General features: G+C 40.6%; 1 protein-coding gene across 2 annotated transcripts in view; it reads right to left on the bottom strand.

Moving 5' to 3' along the window:
- pde10a (phosphodiesterase 10A) overlaps positions 1–23,327 on the bottom strand; it is a 45,201-nt gene that overhangs the window by 3,272 nt on the left and 18,602 nt on the right. Inside the window, exons 3-21 of one of the 2 annotated variants that reach the window (XM_073482044.1) lie at positions 18,203–18,231; positions 16,856–16,979; positions 15,972–16,021; positions 15,706–15,846; positions 14,387–14,542; positions 12,774–12,824; positions 12,162–12,220; positions 10,708–10,759; positions 9,869–10,011; positions 8,868–8,960; positions 8,481–8,667; positions 7,391–7,533; positions 7,153–7,236; positions 5,837–5,987; positions 5,556–5,711; positions 3,505–3,677; positions 3,242–3,353; positions 2,962–3,042; positions 1,462–1,550 (exon numbers count right to left, since the gene is read on the bottom strand). In XM_073482044.1, the coding sequence (XP_073338145.1) occupies positions 1,462–1,550; positions 2,962–3,042; positions 3,242–3,353; positions 3,505–3,677; positions 5,556–5,711; positions 5,837–5,987; positions 7,153–7,236; positions 7,391–7,533; positions 8,481–8,667; positions 8,868–8,960; positions 9,869–10,011; positions 10,708–10,759; positions 12,162–12,220; positions 12,774–12,824; positions 14,387–14,542; positions 15,706–15,846; positions 15,972–16,021; positions 16,856–16,979; positions 18,203–18,231 (2,074 nt within the window). The remainder of the gene's footprint in view (positions 1–1,461; positions 1,551–2,961; positions 3,043–3,241; positions 3,354–3,504; positions 3,678–5,555; positions 5,712–5,836; positions 5,988–7,152; positions 7,237–7,390; positions 7,534–8,480; positions 8,668–8,867; positions 8,961–9,868; positions 10,012–10,707; positions 10,760–12,161; positions 12,221–12,773; positions 12,825–14,386; positions 14,543–15,705; positions 15,847–15,971; positions 16,022–16,855; positions 16,980–18,202; positions 18,232–23,327) is intronic. The other variant, XM_073482045.1, reaches the window with a different exon arrangement.

Below are 23,327 nucleotides of genomic sequence, written 5' to 3'. Positions count from 1 at the left end.
AGAATGTTTTAGTTCCTAATTTTTTAAAATAATAAGAAGTATAAAACAATTTGATAATAAAAGTAAAGAGAAGACAAAACAGAAAACAGAATGTATTGCATAAGATGGAAAATAATATAAAGTTAAAAAATAGCAAACATAGAATGCATAAAATCAAGTAAAATAAATGGTAATCATGTTAGGCTAATAATTGTCTTTTGAATTGATTAAATCAAGCCGTTATCAGATATGTGTTTGTTACTTATCCACTGCTGCACAGTAGCTACTGATGTGGCCGGCTGGTTAGCACACAACATTGTAACACTCTGCTGCCACAAGGGTGTGCATCTGATGTTAAAAATAATATGGACATACTACTGCTGGAGACGGTCTTTAAGTAAGATGGCTGTAATTATGCAACTGTAGCAGTGATGTTGAGCCAGAAAAATCCGAATACCAAGATGACCAGGAGGTCAAATTATGGTTTTTGAAGAGATCTGGATAGAGAAAGCGCAACAACCGACAAAACAACAGCTGCATTAGACCAAACCCAAGTGTAATAAACAACTAAAATAATTTTTTGTGGAAGCGCTCCCATCACTTCTCGTTGTCATGAATGTAAGCTCTCCTCTGTGCTATAATCAAGCCTGACATACGAGTGCACAAAGTGCTGCCCTTTGCTGCCATTCCATTCAATTAGCCGGGCCTGATGCAGTTTACACGTCTGTGGCTGATCCCACAACAAGCAGCCGGGCTCCGCGGGGTCTAGGCCTGCTGCCCACCCAGAGCCCGGTGCTGACGTACAGCCGGGGCTTAAATATTACACTGCTCACTTTGTTTGCATTCCCCACAGATCAAGGTCACGACGTTTAAAAAAACAGAGAATTATCCCGGAAGGGCAGGCAAATGGGCAGTGTGATCCCGTTGGACAAGCAGAAATTACACATATAAATACTCTTATTGAATGCGACATGCACACTTACAAACACGCAATTTCACACGTGTTAGGAAGAACAGCCGTTTCTTGTTTGTGAATTGTATGCTGCATTGAAATATGTTCCTCTGATTCTGTTTGCAGTAAATTACATCACAAGTTTGCTTAATCCAGCACCAGGACAGTTGCATGTGTGTTTTGTTTGTATTTTAAGTGGAACGAATGGAATGTGTGCCTATACACACGCTCACACACGCACACTCCTTATCACTTCTAATCTTATTTGCCTGGCTGGATGAGGCGAACACACGCATCACTTGTCGCAAGCTGCACTCAATGCGTTTATTGACCATATCAGATGTGGAATCACCTTGACAGTACTGCACGAGGGAACTCTTTGGTTATTTTATGTTTCATAATAAAAAGTTGAAATCAAAATACTCACAATTACAATTTACAATCTGTCTTTTGCTTGGCTTTTTGTCAAAACACACAGTGAGAGACGAGACATTTCCTTAGACTTTTAAACTGCAGCTTTGGATACTCACTTGCAGGCTTTTAGAAGAGGATTGGATGGAGGGAAGAGCTCCGATAGTGTCGTGTAACATGGAATCGCAACGGCATTGTAGAATCCCACCTGAAGAAACGACAAAAAAAACAAACAGAGGTAAGTAGGCAGGAGGAGCAGATTTTTAGGAACAATATGAGAAGAATCAGAAAGGAAATGCAACACACATCTAATGATTTTAACTTCCTCTGTGGTCTGTGATGTGTTAAAGAGGGGTGTTTGTGGGGGTTTATAGAACAGTAGCCCTATGAAAATTGAAAAATGACATTTCCAGAAAAAACAAATATATTGGTTTTGTTTTGATGGGTCAACAAAAATCCTTATCCTCCTCATTTGAGGTTTGACATATGTATGTATGTCCTGCACACACAGACTTAACAATAAACTAATACAACTTCAGAACTAATGTAGGCATCAAGTATTTGGTGACTTGTAAACTGTGTCACTGTAAAATGCACATCCTGTATATTAACTGAGTTACTGTGAGGGCCCTGCACACCCACACAGGTATTTTCAATTTGTCTGGTTGATTAGAGCTCCAGTCAAAGGTGAACAACTAAACTAACCAGAGAGTGAAGAAGCTGTCAATCAACATCCACCCACACAGCCTTGAAGTGAAGTGAGTGAAAACACCTGTCTGTACTGTGAGTGTGTGAGGGCTTGACACTGAAGGAAGTATCTTCTAACATGGGTTTTACCTGTATTACTATTTCAAAAAATTTTTGGTTGCTGTTGTATCATATTGTTATACTATTATAACTTTAATATAAATGATGTAATTGATTAAGAGTATTTGTTTAAAGGTCTGTGCAGACTTGGATCTTTTATTTATTATTAGTTATTTAAACAACATATATCAGTTTTTCTTATTTTCCTCCTTTAAAAGCAGGATGTACTGGCATCCCTCTTTTAGTTATTCTACATCTTCACAATGTGACGTAGAGAGCAGTGGTGAACAAGTAACTAAGTACATTTACTCAAGTACTCTAGAGTGTTTTCATTTCATGCCACTTTTTACTTCTTCACTGCATCTCCGATGGAAATATTGTACTTTTTTGTTTACTAGATTTATCTGGCAGCTTTAATTACTTGTTACTTTACGAATCAAGATTTCCCACAACCCAACAGTTTATAGAAGTACAGCCGATTCATCAACTCGTAGACTGACAGCAAATTAATTGGCAACAATTTGGTAATTTTTAAGTCATTTTTCATACAGAAACATTTCATGGTTTCAGCTTCACAAATGTGAAAATGTGTTGCTTTTTGATCATTTTAATGTATTTTTTTTTTAATTTTGAGGTTTGGACAGTTGGTTAGGCAGAACACTGTGAAGGAGTTTAATTTGAGGTAAATGTGACAGCAGTATTTTCCTAATTTTTACAAAGCAAACAATTGACTGATTAATCATCATTCAATTGATGATTAACTGGTAGAAAGTAAGAACGTTTAAAGACACGAGTCAAAGTGTTGGTCTTACTTGGCCTTGGGGAACCTCGTCCTTCTTGTCTCTGTCCATCATCGGGATCGGCTGCATCCCAATCTTCTTCATCTCATCTCCCTGTGGAGGAACAAGAAAAGACAGAAGTTTCCTTTTATTTTTGCATACTGTGGCAATCCTTCTGACCACCACACAACACCATTTTGTGCCTCAAAAAAATACTGAGCAGCATTTACAATCGCTAACAAAGGTCTGACTGTTTTAGGAGGCACGATCGTGACACTACAAATGTTTCAAATCCAGCAGAATCTCACTGTACCTCAGCCCAGAACTCAGCATAGATGTCGTTGGCGGTCAGTCGTGTGATTTGCCATTTCTTGGTAACAGAACACAGGTCACATGCTGTCATCATCAGACCAATCACACGGTCCCTGGAGGAGAGCAAAGCCTCGTTATAGCCGAGTGGAGAAACTCAATGTGCCGTTTATGTGCGCCAGGTCCGAGTTTCTCTGTGTGCTGCTACGAGACCCGGGTATGATCCTGACCTGACCTGTGCACCGGTGCGAGTCGTCGTGACCTGACCTGTGTGAGTGGTTGTTCAAGTCCAGCGCCTGCGAGCCCAACAGCTCCGTCAGCTGCTGGTGGTTGTTGAAGTACAGGGCGAGGTCCGTGGCGATGATGGCCTTCCGGATGATCTCCAACACCTGCTCGTACTCGCTGGAATTCAGGTTGGAGAAAATATTGTGCCCTTCCAGCTATGAGAAACAAAGAGATCAATAAAAAAGCAAAAGCTCCACTTATGAGGCGTTCAGCTCAGCTAGACTACAACAGGTTGTAATCTCACGTTCATGTCAGGGTCCACCGCCTGCCAGCAGATCCTGGACGTTACACAAGAGGGCACTCAGAACTACAGAATGATCCTTTCAATGCATTGTGTGTTGTTTAATGAATTTACATGTTGATTTAAGTAATTCAACTGTTGCAGGGTGCATGCATGTATATAAGAGGACAGTGCAGTGCAGCTTCTCTTACACAGGATAAACAAAACTGTTGGTAAAGTTATAAACCCATTGAATCCAGGATTTTTTATCGAAGTTGCTCCAGTCTTTGAAAGTCACTTCTGTGTCAAATATGAGTTTCTGAAGCTTTGTGTTTTTGAAAAATATTCAAAGCACCGTTTTACAGTGTTTTTAGCGGCCATCTGTGTTTATTGTGGGCTTTAAATTGTGACCTGCTTTCTCCTTTGTTAGTGAAGTTTGTTCACATACGGTGTCATTATCGACATCCTCCACTTGCTACTGTACGTTGGATAATTTTCAGGGTTCATACCTTTTCCATAGTCAGATTCAAGCACTTTTCAAGCATTTCCGAAGTGCCTTTTCAAGCTTTTCCAGTACCAATAGGAAGTTCCAAGCAGTTCAGACCTGAGGTAATTTACATATTTAAACATATACCTGTACATGCAAAATGATTATTTAATTATAGAAACCCTTCACTGATTATTTTGTATATTTGTTTTTTACCTGTGAATTTTAGAATTGATTGTAAGATTTGACTGCTTGTTTTCAAAGCCTTGGATTGTCTGACTCCTACCGATACTGTATCTGTGGGTCGCTAACTCCCTATGAGCCTGATCGCTGCTTGAGATCCTTTGGCAGACAAATGGTTCCAAAGTCTCGACTCGTGATCAAAGGTGACCGGGCTTATGCAGCTGTGGAACTTCATGTCTGGGGATCTCAGGCAGGCAAATCTCAGTATCTTCCTTTAAATCTCTTCTTATAACTCACTTTTATCATGCATTTTTTTCTTTACTGATGGTATCTTTTGTTATTTTTAAACTTTTTATCTTGTTCCTACGTTTAGGGGTCTTATTTGCTATTATTACATGTTTTTACTGTACTTTTATAAAGTTGTTTTTGAAAGGTGCTATATATATATAAAGTTATAATAAATAATAATAATTATTATTAGCTAATAAAGAGATATATTGTATACAATTCAGTTGCATATTAAACTGGGTTTACAATAATGTGTAGGGCGGCCTGTGGTGCCATGTATAAAGAATTTGGCAGCAGTTGTAGCAAAGCTAATGTCAGGCTCATCAGCCTCACCCTCTGATTAATCTGCTGGTTTCTGAGGTAGAGGGTATGTCAGAGTCTCCTGCTCGATAAGTTATATAAAAAAATCCACTGTGGTTCACAACAATGTCTTCACACTTGGAATAATAATACAGATAACTGGCTTTTATGTTTTAATAATACGTAGTTAGCTGACTAGTTGGATGGGTGCTACACAATGAATTAGCGTACAGTTAGGTTAGCTTGCTCATCAGCAATGTTGGATTCATGTTAATATGTAATTTTAGACACACTTTCAAAATAATATCAACCAGTCATTTGGTGCCCTCCCCCTGCAGTAACTCTGTGGACCCCCTGTTAAAGGCCCAGGTTCGAGTGTTCACAAGGATTTCCAGCACCATGTGAACCCTGTGTTTGTGGTTCTTTTGCCCATCGTCCTTAGGCAAGTCGCCAAGAGATATAGTACAGAATTTATACTTAATATTAGAATTTAAAAGATGATAACTAAATAGAGAAATGTAATTGTACAGTAAGTCCTGCATAGTGGAGCTCTACCTGTAGGATGGAGACGGTCTGAGAGAAGTGGTGTTGCTCCATGGTGGAGGTGGAGTACAGAGCAGCCAGCGGATGGTCAAACTTCTGCAGGTACGTGTTGCTGTACCCTCGGTGGTCCAGATCATGGCACAGGCAGGCTATCAACAAACCCTTCTTCTGTAAACCAGAGTGGGAAGACAAGAAAAAAAACTCACACAGGATCCCCAGGTGTTAATCTTGCTTTTAAATTATATTCATTTTTGTCTCGGAGCAGTAAAACCCAGACCCAATGAGGAGCAAACCTCCAGCTCTGTGAAAATCCCAGTTGTTTTCTGCAGGATGGCGTACATACAGTGTGCCACTGTCACTGCGTGCTTCCAGTTGTGGTAGGGCACACGCCGGTAGTTCTTTCGTACAGACATGGTGAACCGACACAGCTTCTCCAGCTCAAAGCTACACAAAGAAAGAAAGGACGGTTACATTTTTAAACCTGGGCTCTATATTTACATGTTTGGGTATGTAGATGATCCATATTCACCAAACGCTTTGGAATCAGTCTGGTAGATCACCTCAGCGGGTAGCTGCACACCTGCAATGTCTGCAACGTAATCCTTTGGGGCAACTCCGACTGTCAAAGCTACATCCACTAAAAAGTGCTTGTTTTGCTACAGACTGAGGTTGTTATTCTACAGATATATTCTGGATAACATTATGGAAATTATTCCTACTGAGATAGACCTTTTTGTGAAAAAAATGTAATTGTTTTTGTAACCAGAAACACAAGTCTCACTGAAGGAGAAACATTGCTCTGAAATATCATGAGCAGTGAGTTGTTGCAGGAGGATAACGGTGGAGATGTGAGTCAGAGTTTACCTAGAGGAGGGGTGCCCAAACATTTTCCCTTGAATGGCCAGATTTGAAAGTTAGTCGTGGACCACGTTGTTAAAATGCGGAATGGTACCCTACGGAAGCCCAGAGAGGCAAGTGAGAGAAAAAAATCTGGCTATGCATTTTCCAAGTCTAATCCTTGTGTCATGTTTTGCTTTTCACTTCCTCCCTTTGTCCTTTTCCCGCCTTTTTCCCTGTTCACCTGTGTCTTGTTAATCAGTCCTGTCTATTTAAGCCTGTGTTTCTGTGTATCCCTGTCTCAGTCCTGTACCTCATGCTGCTTTGGTCTGTACCCTTTTAGTTTTGTAATTTTTTTGACCTCTTAATTCTTGGAGTTTCTTGCTTCCTGTGTTTTTTAACGGCGACCTTCTGTTCTTGCATTTTGACTTTTGGATTTAAAATTGTTTGAGTTTTGGACTTTGGACTATCAGCTTATTATTAAAGCTCGCTGTTTGTTTTGTTTCTCTGAGTCGTTTCTGTATTGTTGTCGGACACTTGACGTTGAAGGCCGTGAGAACACTTTTATTCAACATAACTTTGACGGTCATAGTTGAGGCGATCTACTGGACCGATTCCAAAACTTTTGCTCAGTGTGAATCGTTTACACACCGAAACGTGTAAATACAGGGACCAAGTTTAAAAATTTTGGAATGACCCTTTAACTATGAATCATGAAGAGCTTTGATAAAGAACTGACATGGTCATGGCGATAGCGACAGCAACACCATACCTGGTCTTTCCACAGGAGTTATGAACCATGTAGATAAAGACAGCAGGCCAGATCTCCTCAAAGGGATTAATGTCAAAGTGGAACCTGGATGAGAGCAGAGTCTTAAATTAGCACGTACAGCACACAGGGACAGAGGAGGGGACTCGCCCAGGTCTGGACTCTGTCATCGTCCCTTCCACAGACACATGGCTGTAGATCAACGACACTGAGGGACACTAGTGACTGAGTCTGCACTCACATTTCGATCTCTTTATAAATGGGTGCAGGGAGGTTGAGCTGGGTAAGGGTCTTCCATTCTTCTGATGTGCATATGCTGTGATAAGACAGTTTTTCCATCGTCACTCTGTAAATGCATTCAGAATGCCGGATCCTGTGGTACATCTGCAGAGAAATCGCAGAACAGGAGTTAGTCTTCAAAATGTCGACACTCCGGCGCTCTTACACCATCTCCTGTTGAAATCCCAGTTGGAATTTCCATAAGGGTCAGACAAAGTTATCTGCAACAGTCCCGTATCATATTTTATCTGCGTGTCTCCAAAAAGTGTCTCCACATCTGGTTTTTATCCCTGTCCCCGTCCCAGGCAGGCAGGTACATGCGCCAAGCCTCACACCTTCCACCACAAATCACCATAAATCAGGAGCCGGGCCTGAGTGAGTTTCCTAGAGACGCAAGGCATAAATTACAGCGAAACATAAATCCTGTCAGTGGACGGATGCAGACTGCCTGTCTTAAAATATTAACACGCCTCATCAATTTTAAAACCAACTTCGTGACGCTGCTCCTGCGTAAGTTTGTCGCACGAGATGATGGTGAGTCAGGCCCCACAGAGAGGAGAGGCTCTGACAGACAGACAGACAGACAGACAGACAGACAGACCACACAATGCAAGCTCCCAGAGTTAGCCTGATTCCATGCACTGCCAGAAAATAAGCTTTAATTCACATTTTGGAGCAAAGCACACTTTAAATAGAAGCTGCTGGCACTATCTTTGTCAACCTTGGAGGAAAAATGAAATTACTACTCTGACAAATAGAGAAACCTGCAGCCTAGTAACAGCTGAAACAAGCCTTCCAGCTATAAGTAGGAATTTAGGACGAGGATGAGGCCACTACGTCAAAGGTGCAGTTATCTGAAAATAAGCCAATCAGGAGCGAGCACTCATGGCCATGAAGTGTTATATAATCGTTTCGCGTCATCTACCTACACTGCAAAAGATAAAGAGCAGGCTCATGCAGACAGACAGAGACAGACAGAGAGGGTTTCTGCTGTTGGAGAGGATCAGTTAGTCGTTTTTTTTTTTTTAAACAACTGAATTCAGTTTACTCACGTTTGCACAGTGTAAGGCCAGAGCACAAAAGACAGCAAACATCTTAAAGTTGTTCTCATCTGTTTTAGTGAAGGCACTTCCGCTTAGCTTGTTCACCATCTGCACCACACCTATAACGGTCCCCCTGCTCACGATGGGCATGCACAGGATGTTCCGCGTGGTGTAGCCGGTTTTAAGGTCCACCTCCCTGTTGAGGAAGACACACAAAGGATATAAGATACCACTTTGATATTCAGCACAGAGTTCATTTAAGTTTATAATGTGAGGCACACATAAGAAGAGCTGCATTTTTGAGTGTTCAGTGTTTTTATCCTAAATACAGGAGAATAATCATACATAATGAATAGTGAGTAAAAATGGCTTATCACAGGGTCTGTTGGAGATTACCGGTTGAACCGTGGGTCTGCATAGGCATCTGGGATATTTAAGACTTCCCCTGTCCGAGCCACTTGGCCAGCTATTCCCTTGTCTATAGAAAACCTACAGGGAGAGAGGAGAAGAGAGGAGAGGAGAGGAGAGGAGAGGAGAGGAGAGGAGAGGACAGTTTGTGCTGGGTTGATGGGTGAAAATCTGCATTACAAAAATCAATAATGTGAAAATCAATGTGAAAACCTGATTTAAAAATGCAATTTTAAAGAGTGTGCAGATGAACCATTTCTACTCAGAGAGAAGGATGATTATGTTCCAGTGTAACTCTGAATATTAATGGTACAAAATCAGCAGGTTGTTTGATTTTATCCCTCGTTCTTCCATTGATTTTCTATCACTGGACAGCTGTTTTGTTGTTGACCGTGTTTACTGTAGACTATAGCGAATAATGTCTTCTAGGTGCAGGGAACACATTTTTGGATGTGTAGAGAAAAAAAAAAACTTATTTGAAAATTAATATCAACTGTAATACTTCAAAATAAACTATGTAGTTCTGGGGAAGAGATTCTAATCAGAAGAGAAAGATCTTCATCGACTGATTTTCTTATGCCGATACAAACTAAATAAACAAACAAACTCTCTTCATTTCATGTCTGAATAAACTGAATAAACAAACTGACCTTAAAGGACAACACATTTTAATACTGTTTTACTTTGTTTATATGTGGCGGACCCTGCCACATTTCTAGCTTCAAACAGTGTTCTGGGGACCTTATTTTCCTCTGAGAACAGCTTGTTTATTCAGTTATATTTCTGAGTTTGTATTATTACTTCATTAATGTTGTAAATATTAAAATTCTGAGTTTGAATTTATTCTCCAAAACTACATATTGCCCCTTTAGAAAAATGTATGACTGTAATATATGAGACTTGCATCAAAGAAGAAGAAGACACTGAGAAAACGACATATAACGAGTATATACTGCACTCTCCTGGAGAAAAGCTTAAATCTTACACACCTAATTTCTTTGGTTTTCCTAAAGACAGGTTTGCCTTCTTTCTCCTCTCCGATATCAAACAGGTCAGAGTACAGTTCTTTGTTGTTGTGATCTACCTGGAAGAGTGCGCACCTGTCCGCATTCACCAGGTTTTTTGCATATATCTGCAAAACAACATCAGGGACAGAACTTTATCAGTACATGAGGGTTCAAAAAAAGCTAAAAACATAAACCAAACATTGAAAAACAAGTCTAGCAACTTAATTAAATCAGATACATCACTGCAGTTTTGATAGTTTCTTTTGGATGGAACAGTTAAATGTAGAATTACATCACACAGACACACACAGTTCAGGTTCAGGTCATTACAATTCATTTGAGTGTTTGAACCAGATGACTTGAATGACCTGAGATGACAACACAGTCACAAGGCAACAAAGTACAGACAAACACGGAGGTGGGTTTCAGTAAAAGAAACAGGAAAATCATCTTTGACACACTTTTAGATTTGCAAAGCAGAACAAATACTGCAAGCTGAGACACTTATAAACTTTAAAACTTAAGATTATTTTAGATTAAAGATAGTCTAAACTTGTATTTAGTATGTCCTCTGTATGTGTCTATTATACTGGTAGTGAAAAATTATAATAATCATTCTAAGAAATTGTATAACTATTATTATTACTACATGGTTAGGATACATTAGCAGTGCCCCTCAGGTAATGAGATGGCCTGTTTTCATATCTGTATCACAGCAGCATTACTTCTCTTTTTAACACACATAAGCTAGCACACACTCCCAGGATGTGTAGCCTTGAAGACAATGTGAATGAACACATACTTGCAGGGATCACACTCACCATAATATGTTCAAGTAGAGAATCTATTGCCACAATGTTATCAAAGTATGTTCTGTGCGAAAAGAAGAAATGGCGCATTGAGATGTTTGACAAATGGGAAGCTCTGATGATGTTCACATTCAAGACATGAAAGCTGTGTTGCCTAAAAATTCAGTAATTTCTTTCGGTAACACTTTATAATAAGGGTACAAATCATATACTTTATTACTGATTAAACTAACAATATACAACAACTGGACTCACCGAAACTCTTCACTGCGAAAGAAAAAGAACCACGCTGATGGACGAGGTAAAGAAGGCGAAGAGGGAGAGCGATAGAAGCAAAGTTTTAACTAGTGAGTGAACGGACGGGCATTCACTCGATGAGGAGCACCCCCGTGCTGTGTTGAAGTCTGTAGACGATTCAACACCTGCATTCTTTCTACTAGATCAGTCAGTAAACTGCCTCCTTATCAATACAGTGTTTAACACCGGGTTTCTAGGTGAAGTTGCGATTCTTACAGTTGTGTTTTTATCTTTAGATAGTAGCCGGGCTGCGAGCTGTAACCATGTTGCTATGCTGCCTTGAAAAGTTGTCTTTTCCCTCTTTAACTGAGACATGACTCATTTTGACTGAATGCAGGAATTCATGCAGGGTGCATCATACATTTCTGTTGCTCACCGATATCACATGTGTTTATGTGAATAGTTCACACTTAATAGATCATCAGTTAAGGAATGTAAATTCACAATTATTACATTAATTGTGTATATTTTTTAAGATCAAACTGGTCCTCAGATGCAGATATTTACATATTAAACATAACTGACTGATATATGGTATTATTATATTATATATTCATCGTATCATTGTATATGTCCAATATGCGCCATTATAAATACTTTCTTTAAGAGATTTTAATGGATAATTTATAATCAATAAATTCCCAGTTCAGTACTGTTACTGTTTTGACATTTTAGAAAATAAATATTGTAACCTGTAAAAAATCCTGCCTTGGTAAAATATCGGTCAGGATCTATACATAAATAAACTGTTTTATAATCGAAATCCAGATAACCTGATGCATATAAATGAATGTATGCAGTAAATGTGTATTAATGTTTCTTAACTGATTATCTGTTAAGTGAGAACCAATCATATAAAGTCATGGTAACTTGATCATTTATGAACACTGAGCACCAGGAATTCATGATACGTCCTGCATTTATTCATGCCTTACTCATCATGAGTCACGCATAAGTTACGCTTTACTTAAGTATAGGATTTGTACCCTTATTGTGAAGTGTTAACATTTCTTTTATTGTGTGAGCAAAAAAGTTTTATTTAACCTTTGACCTGACATGAGTAAATATGAGACTAACTCTCTTCAGACTAAAGTAAGAACATGGTGTAAATACACTTTAAATATGACTTCATGAGCAGAAATGTACACTGTCCCATCAGCAGGCCTTACTTTGACACATCTAGTAGGAAGTCATTGAGCTCAGTCTGTTTGGCGAGGCCTCTGCACACCTAGAAACAAAGAAACAAAAAGGTCATGACCCGACACTCAGACGCTTCACAGGCTTCTCACAGGACATACAGCATTCCCCGTGTACTGTAAACAAACCGACTTGCTGTCTACACACTTGGCTGTGGGCCACCTTCATGACTTTCAGTAACAACAGAGTGTTTTGCAGCGAGCAGCACAGTACAGCGCGCTACAGTGCTGCACTGCTCGCTGAGGTCCACTGTGGCCAGTGCTGCAGTGGGACGCTGCCTCTCTGAGGTGTTGTGCTATCTAACAGCACTGGGGCGTAATGACGTCTTCGGGGAGCTGTTTGTTGAATCTATGGCTTAGTTGATTGGACTGGGCCCAGTGACAACCCAGTTCCTGTACACAGTGGATTTCCCCATTAAAAACACCAGTGCAGAACCAGAACAAACAAAGTCACCCAAGATCATAATAAGTGGGACGGGTTGTTCCAAGTCTGTGGTGTTACAGTGTTACAAGTGTTACAGCACAGTGTGTCGGCTGTTATGTGCAATTCTAATTCAAAGCAGTCCTCTGTGGAAGTTTGCTCACCTGTACTTGATGAATGGCAACCGACGCCCACGCTAAATTAGCTGTTGCAACCTGGAAAAGAAAGAGAAGCTGAGCTCCAAGGGACTGCAGCAAATGCACAATTAACGCACATTATCACACATTTTAAAGGTTCTTATCACATTTCCTCTCTTGTGTATTTCAACGTAATTATCTATTTACAGAAGAGACAGTTAGCCTACAGATCCAGAGTCACTCTGAGGACACAGACTCACACCTGTAGCGCTGCTATGCTGCCATGTCGAGGCTGTTTTCACACCTGTAGTTCAGTTCGTTTGGTCCGGACCAAGGAAAGAAAATTATACTGTTCACGCTGACTTTTTACAAACGAACCAAGAAGAGTAAACATATAGTTACACAGACTGACAGGTAACTCATTTGGCAGTTTTGGCAATTGTCATCCTGCATCATAAGCTCACGATAAAGAATGGTATGTACATGGAGTGGGATGCAGCACACCACTTATAACAGCTTTTGGCCTATTAATCAGGGAAAACACCCATACTGACATGTATACATGCAACCATGAATGATTTTATATACATTCATATATAAAAAAGTTATATACACAACTTAAAGGCTACAGATTGATTATAGATTGCTTCCTGAACTGTTCATGATCAGCAGATGGATTTATAGTAATATAGCTTTTGAAATTGTGTTAAAATGGCATATCTGATATCAAACCTCCTGTGGTCATGGATTTGATTGACAGCTTTAACACCAGCCCAAGTGAACCACACTAACAGGGAAAACACAACGGGGTCCGTTTAAACCGAACCACACAGGTTAGTTGTGAAAGCACCCTCAGTATTATGGATTAAAATTTAAGCAAAGGAAAATTTAAGCTGCACTAACAAGTATTTTTCTATGAAGAAGGAGCCAAATGACTAATGACTGTAATGTGAAAGAGGTCTCCGCCAGTGACAAATCCTCAGAGAATCATCACATGACTTTTCAGTTCCCCTCAGCTCTACAGACCGTTTCAGTTTCTTTCAGCTCATTGTTTTGGTTCAGTCTCTCTGCTTTCATCAACCTCTCTTCCCTGCAGCTGTTTGGAGAGAAAAAGCTTTTGATAAACAGACTGTACTGAACTACAAATGACTGCTAATGTTGCTCTGTGTCTGCTAGATGTGTGAATAAGCAGATGTTTGCTAACATGTTGTTTGGTAACATTGATGTCAATGATATGCTAGTGGTGTGTTTACAGCTTGCTGTGCTGCCTCCAAGGGGTAAGACTGAAATTTCAACCAAACTAAATTTAACAAAAAAACATAACTTTATATAATTTTAAATATGCTGTCAAGAGATTATTTATGCAAAGTTTTAAATTTAAAATTTGAATCTTCAAAGCTTAATCATTGTAACCACTTCTTGCTTAAACAACCTGTATTTTAAATAATTTTCCAGCTCATCGCCCTGCCATTTTTCCAGAAAGTCCTCGGAGACAAACAACGTTATTAAGTATTTTCCACAATGAACTGAACCCCACAAATCTAACAGAGATCTTAAACAGATCCAGATTAAGGTGAATACCAGGCTAACTGCAGTTCCAGCCTCCCACTCTTGGTGTGTTTTGTCTGGGTCAGACTGACCTCCTGGTGGCTGAGGTTGAAGGGCTCCTTGCCCCAGTGCCGATGCAGCTCCAGGATGGCAATGAGGTCCCCGATGGCAGTGAGGATGGGAAGGCACAGGACAGAGTGAACATGGATCCCTGAGTCCTGCCCTGTGCCGTCGGGGAAGCGCTCGTCCTGCAACACACAGGTCAGTGACGGTCGTTATCACCGGAAGTGCGCAGGAGTTTAGCAAAGGAGGTCAGTGTAGCTGGTATATCCACTGATTTAGATGACAGAGAGGACGAATCCTATCATTTGGCCCTCAGCAGGGCAAACATTTCTGTAACAGTCTCTGAAGCCCTGCACACCAGCTGATGATGTAAAGTTTTAACTTTTAACTGTTTCTCAACACACAGAGCACCTTTGCTCATATTTTCATGAATTTTAGAGCCCACCAGAGCTTTGGACAGCTTTTTTTGGCCATGTTCTCTTGTCCACAGTGTGAAGTGTGAATGAGGACACTGGGCCTCTAGTTGGAAAAGTCCCCCATCATTTATTAAGTAAGCACTGCAGTGCGCAAGTGCAGAGCACTGCAAAAGATGGAGAACTACACAGGAAGCACCCAAAATCAAATTCAAAGTATGTTTTTATTTTTAGCTTGTATGTGCTGAGTACATAGGACCAGATGGTGACTTCATGAAACATATGTACAGTATATAGAGCAGAAGGAGATCTGCAGTCAAACATTACAGCAAAGCAGTGAACTGTTCCTCTGACGGGCACTTACTGACCTGTGTCTCTTACAAGCTAAGAGAGCGATGGGTATATTATGGAAAATGTGCAAATCAACATGTTCAGGATTTAACATCATGTGTTGCTATGGAGAAACTAACATACATTATGACAGGAGAGCTTGGAGTTGGAGTAGTAATGATCAAAAAAGCCCAAGACTGGGGTGTAGCCGCCAAAAATCATGATTTCTTAACATTGTAATTGTCACGGTCCTGTCATTTCTGTGTTTTATGTGTTTTTGTGGGTTTTTGTGCTCCTGTGTTCCTCCCTCCACACCTGCACTGCATCACCTAGCCGAGCCCTGCTCTCTTGTTTCCTCCTGCACCAGTCCAGTCATTTGTTTAGTCTTTGTCAAGTCATCTGTTGTGTTTTCCTGTTCCTTCCATTCATTTTGAATAAAACTTCATCCATTGATCTTACTGCATTTGGGTCCAACTCCTTTGCTCTCAGCATGACAGTAATTAGTGCAACATCTGTATATTCAGCCCTGTTGTTTCATCTGTTTTTATTTACTTCCTATTCATTCAATATAAAATGCCATGATGGATAAATCTGCACAGCCTTACCCCCATGATGTCCTCTACTAGCAGTGTTTTGTGAGTCTTGGCAACATGAGCGGCAATGGTTGTCCCAAATGCGATGGGGCCGGAGGGGATGAGGCTTGGAGGGCCGTCCTTGGCCCCCGTTGGAGTGAACATACATAAACTCTATAGAGAAGCACGGACAAGAACAGAGAGGGAAACAACAATAGAGAAATAAAATATATATGTAAAACATATACACAACTGTGTTAGTGTTCAACATGTACTCAGCAAATGTCCTCTGCACTTACATTGTTGCATTCTCCCAAGAAGTAAAGTGCAAATCCATCAGCTTTTGTTGCTGTAGAAGTGAGGGACAAACATGTGGTTTAAATACAGTGAAACAGTCCATGTTATATTGTGTTATACTGTCTAAAATAAATGTCAGATATACCTGAGAGGACACGTGTGATAAGGAGACAACAGTCCAGTTACAATCTAAAAACAATCTATTAACAATGTCCCACATAACAACGAGGGCACTCTGACCGAGGGCTTTGACAACCATCCAGTTCATCTCATTCCCAGTCCGCCCTTCCAGTCCCATTTCACACTGATATATGGGTCATGTTATCACATAATGTGGCAACAGAGAGGCTGGTGGAGCATCAGATCATCAAGAAGTTAATGAGAGGTGTGGTTTGGGTGAAAATGATCTTTCTGTCTGATTCTTTTAACATTATAATACAATTTAAGATATCCGACTTTGTCTTTCCTGATCACTGTTCCTGTTCACATTTAACAATATCTGAGTGGAATTAAGAAACATTTGAAAATAATACTGATTGCTTGATCATATGATTAAATTATCCAGTTTGTTAGATCCTTTAAACACTAATTTGATTTTGGTCTGTCAACCTGAATAAGGAGAAGAACTGGGACTATTCATTCAGGAGTAATTCTTACTGCTTATCGTATGTATCTTACTTCTGCTCTCAAAACAAATGTTCTGCTTGTAATATCTTGAGTATTTAATCCCAATCTCTTGAGGAGATGTTTCTAATACCATCGTCATGATCAGGTTTTTCTCGTCCACATTAAATGCACGCTCTCAGTGTCACTTTCAGGTTGCGGCACCAGTGTGATGTGAACTGAAGCTGAGAGGATCAAAATGCTGACTCGTGTCGACTTTTACCTGTTTTGATGATGTTGCACAACTCATAGAGCAGGAGTTTGTTGTCTCCTCCAGTGTCCAGCCGCTGCTCCATGTAGCTGTTGAGTTCGTACACCACGCCCTGCATATTTGTGTCCTGGTACTGCTGGACGCAAGACACACAGAAGTTGCAACTCGACAGCCTCGCCATAAACACCCAGATTGAATTTCAAAACTCAGCAAGCACCACGACAAAGGAAAACGTGACGACAACCTGCAGTCTGTCCTGCATCCGGTCTAATGTTTCTGAAGCGGCTCCCAACTAACTCGAATGGGATTTTTTTTTTTTTAATGAATGAATGAAAGAGGATTATCTTCCTGCCATTCACAAAAGCAGAGCCATTCATCACAACATCCTCCACCCCACGCTCGCACTCCCCTTCACTGCTGCATTCTAGCCCAGGGATCCCCTCGCGGTCCCTAGAGGAGGCCACCGGAGCCCCACAGCTCTGATTAGAGCTCCTCTGCTCAGCCTCACCTCAAAAGTATGGTTATGTAAGAGGCAGACCTCCTGCCTTGTGCAGGGCCAGAGAGCCGTCTATTTCTGCGACCGGCAGAGAGGGTGAGGACAGGACGGCAGGGAGAGTGGCGTACTAGAAAGCCTCCCCCACGGGACGCCTTCTATCCTCCTACATCCTGTTTGCACAGACGTATGGATGACGCACTGAGGGGTCGAGTGGCCCTTGTTTTTTTTTTTTTTCCTTCTTCTTCTGTGTGTATGTGTGTGAAGTCCTTTCTGCCCAGCTCCGGGGCCCTGCTGTGGGCGCTGACACCTGGCCTCCTAAGGGCGCGATGGTGTTAAGATGACAAAGGTGTGAACATACGTATGTGGAGCACAGGGGAGCTACTCTTTCCCAAAACTTTCCAGCCAACTGTCTCACACGTGCCGAGTGTAGCCATTCTTATTTTTCTTGTTAATTATCTATATGACGCTGACCTGAACACTCACAATGCCTGGCCTCCAATGTCAACATCACTACAGGGATGAATTTGTAAACTATTTCAAGGTTTTATTCACATGTTTTTTCATATCAAAGAGACAAAGTCACAACGTCTTTGTTCAAAAGAAAGTGAGCACAAGGACAAACAAAACTGTTGTCAGAGAACATAGTTAATGTGCATGTAAATGAAGTGCACCAGGACATTTTTGCAGTTATTAAAGGACATCGTGTGCTATGCTGCCCTTGAAAGAGTCTGGCCATAGTGTCCATTCCTGGGTAGGACTGAATCACTGAGGTTAGCTTTGGGATTTAGGGGGCGAGGTTATAAAGTATTGAAATATCCACAATATATGAAGTGACATTTAACAAAATCAAGCAAAAAACCTACCCTGCTGACTTCTTTAGCTGATGTGTCATCTGTAAAGAGAAAAATCACAAAGTTAAAAAACAAGTTGAAACAAAGTTCGGTTCTGTTTTAGGATCAGATCTGATGTTGTTAGAAGGTGAATGAGACATAGTAGCCTTCTGGTCTATCAATTCTGTGAAAGATTTAGTGTTGAAACCATTTTACATTTTAAGAATCGATATGAATCGATATTTTGACATTTTTTTAACACTAATAAACAACCATGATGTGAGACCTGTCACTACAGTGTGTTTTAAACTGGTCCACAAGACCAAATTGAGGCAGTGCATGTGAAACATCACATTACACATCTTACGTGACTGGCCACCAAAACCTGATGTCGGAACCGGTGTTTTCACCACAATGCCAATTTAGACTGTATGAGGCCTAACTGATGTTAGACGCCAAGTCAGTGTTACTATGCAAATGTAAATGTAGTCATTGCTGAAAAAGAGCAAAATCAAGTTTGTCTGCATTAAGAGGCAGAACGACAGGGTGAGCCAGACAGAAATCTAAGATAAGCCGATAACCTTTATTGATCTCCAGTGGGGAAATGTAGTTGATGCAGCAGCACAATGACAGAAATAAGTATTAGGATAGAAAGTAAATTAAATTAATAATAGAGGTATATAAAATTAAAATAAGAAAAGAATCAGAGCATTTGCAGAAACAAATGACTAGGTAGTCTCGCCTGGCTGTAAGAGGGCTGGGTGGGTGTTCGTGCACCGATGGATCACAGAGGCACAACAGCACAAGCAGCAGGTAAGCAGAACCATATGTTGCCCTCACTACAGTAGACAGGTGAATGGTAAATGAGCAAATACATATTCAAAGCATTAATACACATGATGAATAAATTATGAATGAATATATCATGTACTGTTGACGTAGGTAGACATTTGCTTAAACTATGTTCCTTATAAAACAGAATTAAGAGAGGTATTAATCTAACTTGACAAGTGCAAAATTTTGTGGCCTCAAGTGCGAATTCCTGGTGTGATTTCAGGCCGTTGGAGAGACAGCAGACATATGACTATTGTCTTTGGACGCAAACACTGAAGTATGTGATAATAATGAAAGCTTCGGCCAATCATAACAGTTGCTGGACTTATAGTCTGGGAGCGGGTCTGGGAGCGCTGCTACTTGAGATGAAAATAAAAGCATTCACACAGCGCGAGCGGTTGTTCATTACACACGCGTCAACAGGACACGAGAACAGTAACAGCTCAGATCTCTTTGGTGACTTTTCATGTGATCAAACCAAGCGGATAAAAAAAGAAAAAAACTGGGCAGATTTTTAGAAACATCTACTGAAGTGCTGACTCGAGCTGGTCCTCCTTTGAAAACGAACCTCTTTGTACATGTGAAGAAAGAAATTACAGCCAGCTTCATTGTTTGTTGTTTTAAACATTCCTCCAGTGTGCTATGAGTTTCCTAACTTAGCCATGAGAGCTATTTTAGAGTGAACCCCTGGCCGGGCATGACGTCAATCAGAGGACAGAGAGCTGCACTTGAAAAAGACTTCAAACCCCTTTGAAAAAAGGAAAAATACACACAGAGACTTTTTTTATAATGACTTGTTGAGGCCAACAATATTCCGACATGAACGCCTTTGAAGGGCACATTTGACAAATACAGCAGGATACCTAGTCTGCATTTTTATATTACAAGAGAGCGACTTGACACCAGCCATTTTACACAAATACTATGATAGAGTCAACGATTGGATTATTGCTGCAACTGAGCTGCAATGATGAGTCGACTAGTCGACTAAATAACCGTTGTGTTGATAACTGATGTGTCGTTGAAGTCATTTTTCATGCAAAAATAGCAGAAAAGTCTGTTTTCAGCCTCTCAAACATGTCCTGCTTTTCTGTTTGATATATTAAATTGAATATTTTTGGGTTTACAACTCACAAAACAAGATATCTAAAGATATCACCTTGGACTGTGAGAAAGGGGGAAGGATATTTTTCACTGTTTTCTGACATTTTATAAACCAAACATATAATCCATTTGTCTAGAGAATAATCAGCTGATAATGATGAGCATGAAAAGAATCTGTAGTTGCAGCCCTATCGGATAATATATGTATGAGTGTAATATTACTAACCAGATTATTTAATCTACAGCATACATTATGTACAGTGCAAAACACATGTGCACATGTCCGGGTAACCGCAAGCTATGAGCAGCAAGAAAGAAAGATTTTTTTATCCACCGTGACCTGAACTCTCCGCTCTCTGCCCCCTCCGCCCACCTACTTGGCTGTCAAAGGGACAAGCAGCACTGCCCCACCTCTTTCTCCCTCTCTCTCCCTCTCTCTCTCTCTCTCTCTCTCTCTCTCTCTTCGCCCCCGCGACTGAGCGCTCACTGCGAGGAGGGAGGAGAGGATAGGTCAGGACTGACAGTTCAAAACCAAATTTAAGAGGACAAAAACACCGACACCCTGGTCGATAGGCGATGCAGCTGCAGTGACTGCAAAAATTTACCATGCGATTGCAACGGGTTGCCGGTGGAGGTTTTCACTGCCCTGAATGTTGATGTTTATCTCCAGTAACCAGTTAATGATTTCAGGAAAGGCACATTGCTGTTGAGTTTTTCAATTGTATATTTTTGGCGCTCTGAGCACCACGAGCTGAGTGCCATCTAGGTCCATTATATTCAAGAGAAGGCAGACATCTCTGTGTCCGATGTCTCCAAAACTCGGCAACTCACACCAAAACAATCTAGATGTATAATAAGACTACAGTTAAGAGGGGTAATATGTGTTTTTAATTTAGGGGTGAACTGCCCCTGTCTGGTGTTATACTTGATTGTGGAGTCAGCTGGATTATTTTATATGTGATTTTGCACATGTTTTCAATAAACAATATATTGGACAAAGATTATTATTGACATTTCATTATCATATCACTCAGTCCTACATGCGAGCCTTGCCATTATACAGGCATTCCCTCTGCCAGGGCTTGTGGGTCCCTCCCCAGTAACCAAAGTCAATCCTGGAGGAAATGTTCACCAGGCACAGTTTGAGGTGTTGCAGGTCCAATTACACTCTCGCAAACCGCCTCTGTTGGCATCTCATGTGTAGCAGTCCCAGTGGAAATGAAAATGTTTAAGGGTGCCAAAACGACAGGAAGTTGTTGTACTTGCAGGCTATATACCCTGTCAGGTGAACCGCAGAGATACGAAAGCAAGTGCCCTTTAAATGTGTTGTGCTGAACCAGTTGCCTGGTTGGACCAGTTCCAATAGTTTCATTAAAGTAAGCATGCACGGCCGTGCACACATTCAGCAGGTGCAGGTCCAGCATGGCTCTCATTCCTGGTGTTCCTAGAAACCAGAGCATAGCTAGAAAATATAGTGTGTGGTATGTTTGGCTATGCTCTTTCACTGACAAAAAGTGATTTCTACTATAGAAAGTCTATAACATAAAATAGGCTCCAAAATATATCACATACACTATATAACAATGTGTGTGTCCTGCTATTCTTTTGCAATAATAACATCTATGTTTCATCAGGTATGAGTCTGGGGATTAACCCTGAGGATACAGCTGCCTCTGGGGCAGAGATGGAAGATATGTATACAGGTGTGTGTGCATGTGTGTGTGTTTTATCTCCATACGATGTGGTCAGCCGTCAGCCGGGGACAGAGACCAGCATCCTGTTGTAATGCCATCCCATATTTTCAGGGACAATGCTGTGCTTTCAGTAAACAAAGGAGGAGAGGGCTGACATGGTCTGAGAAAATACACTGCCAGCTCAAAAGGCAGTGAAAACTAAACACGACTGTCTAGAAACCAGCAGAGGCTAAACAGACCTACTCTAGTAACTTTATCACTCCATTCAAACTTTTCCCGACCTGGAACAACAGTAAAAATGTTTTTCAGGTGTGCAGCTGGGACATACAGCTGCAAGTTGGCAACTGCCACTCATTCAGGCTCAGGGGTTGTATGTTTAGTGGTACTGGCTTAGCTGCTGAACAACAGGCTCAATGGCTACGTACTGTAAGTGCAGTGCATCGTTGTTGCTAACCATATCCAGCTAGCGTTACATCACGTCTCACTTCACATGCAACACCTAACATTATTATAATAAATGCAAACAATGAACATGGCTATCATTGGTACTCACTGCTGTCAAGCTAGCGTGTTAGTATTTGCAGGAGACGCACATTGTTTCTTTATCATTCTTGTGCCACTAGCTTGCTAATAGGCTAGCTTTAGCAAAGTATCCGCCTAGTCTTGTGGAAGACTGTAGTTCAATCATTTCATACCAGCTGAATGAAACATTAAAGGCTTATTCGAGGCCTGTGATGGCCACAGATAGTTTTTTGTGATTTCTTGATTGTTGTTGATATGTTAACAGATTTTCTACAAATATAACAAGGAATACTTGTAGAATAACTCACAAGCTTAACATATTTTGCTAACAGTATTAGAGGGGTGCATGGTTAACTGTAATTAATCATAAATCATAATTAAAATTTTTTTGCGCAAACTATGAGCATATTTAAAAAAAAACATTTAGTTGTTTATTTTTAGTTTCACAGAAAGTCCAGTTTTAGTAGACTACATTATTTATTTTCATCTTGCAGCAGTGTAACAGTTCAGACAGAGGAGCTGACCATTTTTGGAAAAATAGAACAAACAGCAAAGCTGAAATGAAATGAATGGATCAGTGTGAGGTCAGACAGGACAAACTCTTTCCTGAATCCTGGTGTTAAATTTGATTCTAGTTCAGACACCACGATAATAATAACAAGCGGGTGAAAGCCTTTTCACACCACACAAGGATATCTGTGCACTTATTGATTTCATGGTTTGTGATGAAAGCTCCTGAATGTGGGACATTCGTGCAGCCGGCCAAAAAAGTGTGGATTTCTAAATGGGTTCAACCAATAAAGTCATCAGTTAGTCATGAGATTGTGTAAAAAGGTGTCGAGCAAACAGTTTATACAGTATAAACATGTTAACATGCAAAAAAAAAGAAGATTCAAACTGAACCAAAGACTTTTTTGACTGGTCTTTGAAGAAGAAGAGGAAGAAGAAGAAAAATAGACATCGGACTTTACCCTGTACCTTTACCCAAGTACATACACGCCGAC

This window comes from Pagrus major, chromosome 15 (assembly GCF_040436345.1).
Source record: "Pagrus major chromosome 15, Pma_NU_1.0".
In the NCBI taxonomy this organism is placed as follows: domain Eukaryota; kingdom Metazoa; phylum Chordata; class Actinopteri; order Spariformes; family Sparidae; genus Pagrus; species Pagrus major.
The sequence above is the reverse complement of the archived record's forward strand: the minus strand, read 5'-3'. Positions and strand labels throughout refer to the sequence as shown.